This window comes from Oncorhynchus mykiss, chromosome 27, assembly GCF_013265735.2.
Source record: "Oncorhynchus mykiss isolate Arlee chromosome 27, USDA_OmykA_1.1, whole genome shotgun sequence".
Lineage (NCBI taxonomy): Eukaryota > Metazoa > Chordata > Actinopteri > Salmoniformes > Salmonidae > Oncorhynchus > Oncorhynchus mykiss.
The window spans coordinates 19951479-19960896 of record NC_048591.1 but is presented as its reverse complement, the minus strand read 5'-3'; the positions used below and the strand labels follow the sequence as shown (position 1 = coordinate 19960896).

Genomic DNA, 9418 nt, shown 5'->3' with positions numbered 1-9418 from the left:
TTTCTCTTTGAATAACTTTATTTATGTGCTGACATTCTTGCCACCTTTGCCATAAATACCCTGTAAATCAGGGAATAAAACTAGGATGAGGCATGCTACTACCAACACTGAAACCTCTTTAAATTCACAATGAGTAGCAGCATGACTCCACAATTAGATTTTCATTTCAGTACATTGGTAGTTGTACCTGGGCACACAAATGTTCCATGACAGTATTAGATCAAATGTTTACGGAATAGGCTATTCATTATGCCCAACCGGAAACATGTTAAATCTGATAAAACATGTCTGGAAAAACTGGACATGCAGATAATACAAGCCATGTTCACTATACCAGTACATCAAAAACACAAGCTTAATGCAGATGATGGGAAAGAAATGGGGAGAGAATGCCCACAATTGCAATCAATACATTTCCTTTAAAAATTCTGAGAGGATATTTAGGGTTAAAATAGGCATGGCTTTAGCTCTGTATTCATACCAGTTCTCAAATAAATCAAAGTTTGTCACGTACAGAGATCAGCAGATGTTAAAGCAGGTGCAGCAAAATGCTTGTGTTTCTAGCTCCAACAGTGCACTAAATGTCTAACAGTACAATACTAATACACAAATGATTCCAATAAATAATGTTCACGCTCAATGCCTTCACTTCAATTAAGTTTCAATATTTGACTATTTAGTAGATATTCTCTCCGCTGACAAAATACAGTAACAATTCACTTATACCATTTTACCAGTTTTTCTAGCGCTCTGTTTGAGTCAGTAACATTTTTAAATCAGATTTCACCCAAAAGCTTGATTTAGCAATTTAACAATATGATTTATATATTTATTCAATATTTACATTAAATAAATGAAATAACCACAAAATCACACATTGTGCATCTATCGTGATTTTTTTGTCAAGTCATGCCATAGTTGCCCAAAGCTCAATTCTTATTCACTGCAAACAGAACACACTGCTAGGCTAGCTCTCTTTCAAAACAGCACTTTGGTTGTAAAAATAGACTAGATCAACTGTGGCAATGTGACCAGTGTTAATATGACCCAGTATGTTGGACATCAGTTCTCCACCCAACCACTATCAGGAGGTTTCAATATTCTGATTTTTCCCATCTTGTCTCCCAAAAACAAAAAAGCAGTTGTGAGCTCTTGTGCCATTGCCTTACAGATCTTCCAATTATGGAAAGAGTGTTTTAGCCCACAGACTCAATATGGGATACGATGATACTTTAACCACCTGTGTCTCAGTGATGTTTTTAAAGTACCAAATATTGCTTGCTGGTACAAAGTCAGAAATGGGTCAAGTAAAAGTCAAATCAAATCGGAGGGTAGTTAGTTGGCAACAATAATGAAGAGGTTGAGACCACGGCAGTGAGATTTTTGACTTTTTGTTACATTTAAAAACCGGTGAGGCTTGGCGTTCGGCCTTCTGTGTTCTCTCATAGGTTACTGCAGTGGGGAAGCCTTCATTGGGATCATGATTCTAGAGTCCATGTGCTGAATGAGAGGAACTGCAACAGAGATACAAGATCAGAGGAGAGTTCAAAGTATTTCATCTTTAAAAAATGTGCACGCTATGTGAAAGTACACTTCATAACAACTGATTTTGCTCACCTGTATAATACACAACCTCATCCCAACCCTCATGTTGCCAAGCTGCATTCCTTGTGGCTTCTCTGGCCTCAAGGTCTTTGTAAGCTGAAATCAACAATGAAGCACTATTATAAAATGAATATTAGTCTTCTTTTAGAAAAAGAATAACAGCCTTGTCTATAAGATAGCCTAAAAACCTAGTATGAGACGCTACATGAATGTTAGATCTGTGTGAATGAACGAGACTGGAGGAAAGGAGAGAAGAGCGATAAAGCTCATCTGCCTGGCCTCACCCCAGAGGTGGTGCACCATGTAGAGGTTTCCGATCTGGGAGAAGAACCCTCCCACAGCCTCACTGTTGTGCTGGCGGTAGCCAATAGCTCTGGCCCTTGGGAAAACAACAGGCCAATCAAAACAGTCACAACACTTTCCCACAACCAATGCTTCATCTTCTTCACATTGGCTGAAGGCCACCCCATGCAGATGATTTGTTATATCCATTTAAATTTTATTTATACAATTATTCAATTAAGAACATATTATTTGTCATGATGTCCTGTCAAAGAGTCAAGCACAGCTGCCATATACAATTATAATGGGCTACTGTCCATGTGGTGTCTCAACCACTGATGATAATTTGACCAACAAATGTTATTATTCATACTGTTTGATTGAACTTGCTTTAAAACTATCATTCCAGTTTGGCAGAACTGGTTGGCTATACAGACAGTAGCTGCACAGTGCCAGGATTAGTTGGATTGGATGTACTCATGCATCGAGACTGCTAATTGTACGGTGTGGGGTTGGAGAAATGTCATTATTGGCTCTGAACCAGTCCCATTAGTCATAGTATATACAATCATATAAATTACAATCATGTACAGTTATTTTGATTAGCCAAATCATACTGACTTAATTCCCGTTGTCAGCATTTCATGTTGCTTTAACAATGTGGCATGACTTTTTCCCCCCAATTAGAATGAGTAATTCTGATCAATTACTGAACCAAATAATCAGAGAGAGTATGCACAAATCACAAATTAAACTTATTTTGGCAGACAAGTTTGAAGAATTCAGAACAATGAATTAATATTGAAATATTGAATATTTGTCATAAAGGAACAAAAATGTTTTCAACATAAACCTGAGAGAATGGAATCATCCAGGCTCATAGGCTCCTGTTGAAAGTAAACAACTAAATTTAATCTGAAAATAGCAAGGACAGCAGTAGAATCTCCCTGTGCACTCTGGGATCTAACAACAGAGTATCAAAATAGCGTCTCTCAGTGGAATAGCTCTTACTAATGAGAAAATGGGGAAGGAAGTTTCAAGCTAAAAATAATCTATATGCTGTAAGTAAAGATGAGAAATTCAAATGTAATCAGGTTGCCTTACCAGTAATTACCCCACTCAATCATGGTGCCAGGCTGAAAAAAAGAACACATGAGAAAAAAAGTTTTTGTATTTCACAGGAATATAAATGTGTGACAATTTCCTCCAAGATTAAAAATGAATCATAATGGCCCTTTCACATAGATTGCAATATAGACCTACATTTTTTAGCATAATGTTTCCATAGAACCAACACAAACTCTCCAATGTCCATGTCAACAATTGCCCACCCTTTGTATCATCTGGTAGTGATTCATATTTATTCAGCAATGTAGCACCATCCTAAACTAAACCCCTAGTAGTGCTATGGTTAATGAGGTTCAGTCACTCAGTACTCACTCGGAGCTGGTAGGACCTGAGCTCGTAGATGTTGGGTCCCTTCCTGGGAATGGGCTCATTCCAGAAGCTGAACTCCAGGAGCAGTTGGTTCCTACGAGACAACAGCATCTTTCCTCTCTCCTCCCGGTACTTCATGAACTCCTGTGTCAACCTCACATCAATAAGCAAATCTGATCCCTCACTGTCTATCTAGGGAAGGGTTCATTAGCTGTAGATTATAAGCCAGGGGTTATAGTAGGGCTGGAGCAAAAGCCAGCACACCCAGTAGATCTTCGGGAGGAAGCTTAGCCACCAGGTATATGAGTTAATGTGAAAGGCGACCTCAGACAATACTAGCATATGAAGCTATATTCAAGACTACTATATTCAAAGTGAAGGCTTCTAGATGCTGCCGGGGAGGAAATGACAGTCATGGAACATTTTGGTTACCTTGTTCTGCCTGAGTTTGCTCATGACCTCGGTCAGAGCTGGGTAACCTCCTCTATACCGCCACATATGGACTGGAAAAACACACACACCAGCCATTATTTGCAAAGCAATAATACGCATATTCAGAGACATATCCATAATCCTTCTGAAGTGTAAGGGCATTATTTCAGTAATGCAAAACTAACAGCCAGGGAACTATTGGCAACATGTGTGAACATGACATGGGTAGGCTAGGGTTAGGCAACACAAATCACGGTTTTCGATTTTGCTTTCGATTAATTGCTGTAACACAGGATAAACAATTCATAAAAGTCCTATGATGGTAGTAGTGACTGTCCATTAATGCTTATCCCTTAATAAACATTTATTGACATGACTTTACTTGAATAAATTATTTCAGTTGTTGTGTATATAACATATGATGACTTTATTTAATTCCAAGTAAACATCTCATCTCTATAGCGCTGCTGCCTATGCTGTCTGCCAAAATCACTATTTTGTAGTTCTTCAAAGTAAACAAGGCATACTTTTATGACTGCTGAATATCAACTATTAATCACGTAGTTCATGTATTTTTAGGGCGATACCTCGCGAAGCAACAGCTGCTCTCTATATCCCCTCATGATCACACATTCTCTCTTCTGTAGCAGGCGTAAAAGAATCAGAGACCAGCCAAGTATATGCACAATGGATTATGGTCATTGTAGTTAACTACCACATTTTAAGGACTAAACCATGTACAATATTGGCCTGTTGGAAACTACAACTCCCTACTACATTGCACAGTTTGGGCTGGATCTGATTGTCTCTAAAAACCTAACGAAATGGAATTCTAATAATTGAACCAACGTCGGTCAATTAGTTGTTTAAAAAACAAAAAATAACCAACATTTAGGTTAATTGCTCAGCACTAATGTTTGCAGGCTTTTGTTATTATTGCCAGGTAGGTGTAACACCAACTTAATTGAATCATCATCTCATGAGGAAAATTAGCAAAACTGGTTCAATGAAGCCCATATCTCCTAAACTAAGTTTTCCTATCCCTGCAGGTGTGTCAATTCGAAGTGTATGTGCATTTCAACTAGTGTGTGCTCTGCTGCCAGCATTCTTACCAGCCTGGTCCTGCTCTCCATACCAGGTGTTCCAGGTACCCACCAGCTCACAGGGATAGTACTTATCATTATGGATAGATGGCAGGGTCTCCTCACTGTCAAGGGAAAGCAATAACAAACATATTCTACTAGGGAGCCTAGCGGTTAAGAGCGTTTGGCCAGTAACCGAAAGCTTGCTTGTTCAAATCCCTGAGCCGTCAAGCTGGAAAAACCTGCCGTTCTGCCCTTGAATCTGATTCATAGGGGTTGGGTTAAATGCGGAAGACACATTTTGGTTGAATGTGTTCAGTTCTGCAACTGACTAGGTGCCACCTTTCGCCTTCCCCTAATAATAATACTTGTATGATATATAATATGACCATTATTATAACTATAACAGATTAACTGTTATTGTTGATGCCTGGATGCAATCATTTGACGTTAGCACTGACACCACTGCAGCTTTCTTGTCAGATTTCTCTTAGGATTTCAACATATACTTCCAAGCTAAATATAAATGTTCTATAACAATCCCCATCCCAAATGTTTAAAATAGGCAGTTTGGCTGTGTGTTGTGTCTAAACCAGTTGTGCAGATTCTATGATAAGTAAAAGGTATTATGACTGAGTCATCTTAAGTATGAGCATAGATAAATTATTCTACACAGCGTTGTCATGCCAGTATATCAATTGCATCACAGGAATAAAACATTTTGTCTAAACTCTGCCCTTATGCAAAAAACACATGAATTTCACATGATCTTATGTGAAGTTAATGTGATCACGTGAAATGTTCCAAAAACACATGTTTTCACATGCACAACCCACTGGTGACACCAGCCATAATATCACCACTACTACTTTTTACTTTATATCACACATACTCAACAACCAAATGAAACAATAATTTGGGACGGTACTACCCTCAGTACGGCTACTATTTAATTTTTTTTTTTTTTTACCTTTATTTAACTAGGCAAGTCAGTTAAGAACAAATTCTTATTTTCAATGACGGCCTAGTGGGTTAACTGCCTGTTCAGGGGCAGAATGACAGATGTGTACCTTGTCAGCTCGGGGGTTTGAACTAGTCCAACACTCTAACCACTAGGCTACCCTGCCGCCCCATTTGAGGGGCTTTAGGTATAAAGGACTAGACTGAACAGGGTCCATACTACTTACCAAAGCTGGTTGTAGGCATCCAGGCACTCTGGCTTCACATTATGGACTGTAACAGAACAAGCTCTATTAGACATAGTGGCCTCTGTGTTGGAAGGGGTTAAATTGGTCACACTTTACATTACAGTCAAGGTCCGTAAGTACAGTGAAACAAGTATTGTAATTACTCATTTCTACATTATACTTACACTATAGTTATTACACTGCACTCAATTCTAAAATATAAAAAGTCATTTGGAATTGAAGTAAACAAGTTACAGTAAAGAACAACTTACACTGGATTTTGTAGAGGTTGCTTTCCTCATTCTTGGTAAGCAAGTGGGAGTGGGCATCCTTTCTGGGATCAACTTTACGCACAAATAGTGACTTGAACCAGCTATCTTCACGATTCCTATGGTTTGATGCCGACAAGCCCCTGGAGAAAAAAATACAGATGGTAGTGTTAATACATATGTGAACGGAGACATCTTATGAAGTTAGTGACTCATCTATTCCTGCAGCAAAGGATTTCACTGCTGAGTAGTGAGCTGAAGTCAGATCTGCCCATGCAGAATAATAACAGTAACATGATGTTGTTGCCTAAGCTCACACAATGTTTGAGAAAATGCACACTGGTCTCCTACATGCAGTGCCAGTTCTTGCATGTACCTGGCTGTTTCACGAAGTAAACAATAAGCAGTGACAGTTACAGCTAGCCACAGAACACCCCTGCTGCACCAGTATTAAAATACAAATGATATATCATTGGCTAATGTTGACGTTATAAGGTAAATAAATGTCGATGTAGTAACATACTTATGTCATGTAAAATACAGTAAGCTACACTACATATACAAAAGAATGTGGACACCCTTTCAAATGAGTGGATTCGGGTATTTCAGCCACACCGGTTGCTAACAGGTGTATAAAATTGAGCACACGTCCATGCAATCTCCATAGACAAACATTAGCAGTAGAATGGCCTTACTGAAGAGCTCGGTAACTTTCAACGTGGCACCATCAGAGTCAGTTCATCAAATTTCTTCCCTGCTAGAGCTGCCCCGGTCAACTGTAAGTGCTGTTATTGTGAAGTGAAAACATCTAGGAGCAACAACGCAAAGTGTTAGGCCACACAAGCTCAGAACAGGACAGTTGAGTGCTGAAGCGAGTATAAATTGTCTGTCCTCGTTGCAACACTCACTACCAAGTTCTAAATTGACTCTGGAAGCAACGTCAGCACAAGAACTGTACGTCAGGAGCTTCATGAAATGGGTTTCCATGGCCGAGCTGCCACACACAAGCCTAAGATCACCATGCGCAATGCAAAGCGTGTAAAGCTCGCCGCCATTGGACTCTGGAGCAGTGGAAACGTGTTCTCTGGAGTGATGAATCACACTTCACCAGCTGGCAGTCCGACGGACTAATCTGGGTTTGGCGGATGCCAGGAGAACGCTACCTGCCCCAATGCATAGTGCCAACTGTAAGGTTTGGTGGAGGGCTTTTTTTTTTCTTTTTTTCCCATGGTTCGGGTTAGGCCCCTTAGTTCCGCTTTAGGGAAATCTTAACGCTACAGCTTACAACAACATTCTAGACAATTCTATGCTTCCAACTTTGTGGCAACAATTTGGGGAAGGCTCTTTCCTGTTTCAGCATGACAATGTCCCAGTGCACAAAGCGAGGTTCATACAGAAATGGTTTGTCGAGATCGGTGTGGAAGAACTTGACTGGCCTGCACAGAGCCCTGACCTCAACTCCATCGAACACTTTTGGGATGAATTGGAACACCGACTGTGAGCCGGGACTATTTGCCCAACATTAGTGCTCAACCTCACTAATGCTCTTGTGGCTGAATGGAAGTCCCCACAGCAATTTTCCAACATCTAGTGAAAAAACTTCCCAGAAGAGTAGAGGCTGTTATAGCAGTAAAGGGGGGACAAACTTCATATTAATGGAACGAGATGTTCGAGCACGTGTCCACAAACTTTTGGTCATGTAGTGTTTATCCACAACAGTAGCCCTAGCTTTATAATAATGACCTTGAGCAAGTGTAATAATAATTCCCTATTAGACAGACAAGTACACTAGTAACTGGATATGCTGTGTATTAACTTCAACAGTTTAACCATTTTAGAATAGCTCAAATTAGAAGTTGCACTAATTTGTAGTTTATAAAATCGACTACATGCCAATAGTTGACTGGCTAGCTATTTATGCTAGCTTGCTAACAGTCACTTTTTCAGGTTCACTCCTGCACACTTGCAGCATAGACGAGTCAGTAGGAACCTCTATTCTCAAAAATCGTCAATGAAACAAAAGTCAGAACCCCAACGCTTTAAACGTGCAAAGTAATAATAGTCACACCTGCTTAAAACGAAGATCTGTCCTGTCGACTGGGCCGTGTTTTTAGCCTGATTCAGGCCATTGCCAAATCTCTGAAGGACTCGGGTCGCCATTTTCCATTGATAACACTGGAGCGTATTCATTACGCCGATTCGGTTGCAAAACGTTTCTTAAACGGAAGCAAACGGGGAGGGACGTACCCAAATTTGTTCAAAAGAAACTCTCGTTTTACTCTGTTTGCTTCTGTTTGGCTATTAAACGATAAACGGTTTCCATAATGAATACACCCCTGTCCTCCATGCAAAAACAAAGTGGAGTCTGTGAGTCTATAATGTAGCCACCAGGCGGTAGTAAAACACCAACAAATTAATGGTGTGAACAGTGGAGGACCACTTGTCCTCGGTACTAGTTTTGTTAGTTTTTCCATAGAACCATGAAATGGAGCATGTGTGTGTTCCTCTTCTTTGTAGACTTCACTTCTTTTTTTTGCTTGACTGAATATTTCTACCTTCTTTTCTATGATTGGGGATAAATTGAAGACTTTATTCATGCAATCTAACATCTTTGATGACATGCCTGTTCTAAATTCCCGTGCCTCCAAGACAGTTCACATCAGTTGACGGGAATGACGTTCTCTACATGTCAAACTCAAGGCAAGCAAACTGGATCCAGAACAACCTCTGGCTAAAACCAGAGATGAAGCTATGGAGCCAGATAGCTGCCAAAAGGTTGAAGGTACGTATCATTCGGATCGCAAGAAAAGCCATGTGTGAAACATAAATGTGAAATTTAATCTGTGAGCATACAAAAACCATGTTATGATTACAGACTAACATTTTAGGCTTGAACAAACCTTGTGTTGCAATTCTGATGTACAATAATACCTTTCAGAGTTTTGGCAGTTTCATCTCACCAACAAAAAAAGCTGTACACCACACTGCCTGTGAGGAGTGCTACACGAACAAGCCTAACAGTATAAAACAAACGGAAGTCAGGGAAACCGGAAAGAGTTGTCCTGCACGTTTTCAAGTTATAAGTCTCAATTCTCTATTACTTCTGAATTGAATTTACTTCACA

General features: G+C 39.7%; 1 protein-coding gene across 1 annotated transcript; it reads right to left on the bottom strand.

Moving 5' to 3' along the window:
* Window positions 1-8676, bottom strand: LOC110507712 (protein NipSnap homolog 2). The gene is made up of 10 exons (XM_021587911.2): window positions 8363-8676; window positions 6298-6437; window positions 6026-6071; window positions 4869-4963; window positions 3757-3827; window positions 3328-3468; window positions 2992-3023; window positions 1890-1984; window positions 1618-1701; window positions 1-1514 (listed from the first exon to the last, which is right to left on the bottom strand). The coding sequence occupies exons 1-10, from the start codon at window positions 8482-8484 to the stop codon at window positions 1450-1452; spliced, it is 891 nt and encodes a 296-aa protein (XP_021443586.1). The 5' UTR covers window positions 8485-8676; the 3' UTR covers window positions 1-1449.
* Window positions 8677-9418: the final 742 nt, after the last annotated feature.

What these genes read in the sequence shown, in the direction of transcription:
- LOC110507712 (XM_021587911.2), bottom strand. Translation starts at nt 8,484, where the DNA reads ATGAATACGCTCCAGTGTTATCAATGGAAAATGGCGACCCGAGTCCTT. An exon ending in ATTGAGTGGGGTAATTACTG is followed by an intron (nt 1,985 to 2,991) that starts GTAAGGCAACCT and finishes TGTTTTCCCAAG; the next exon opens with GGCCAGAGCTATTGGCTACC. An exon ending in CATGGTGCACCACCTCTGGG is followed by an intron (nt 1,702 to 1,889) that starts GTGAGGCCAGGC and finishes TGTTGATTTCAG; the next exon opens with CTTACAAAGACCTTGAGGCC.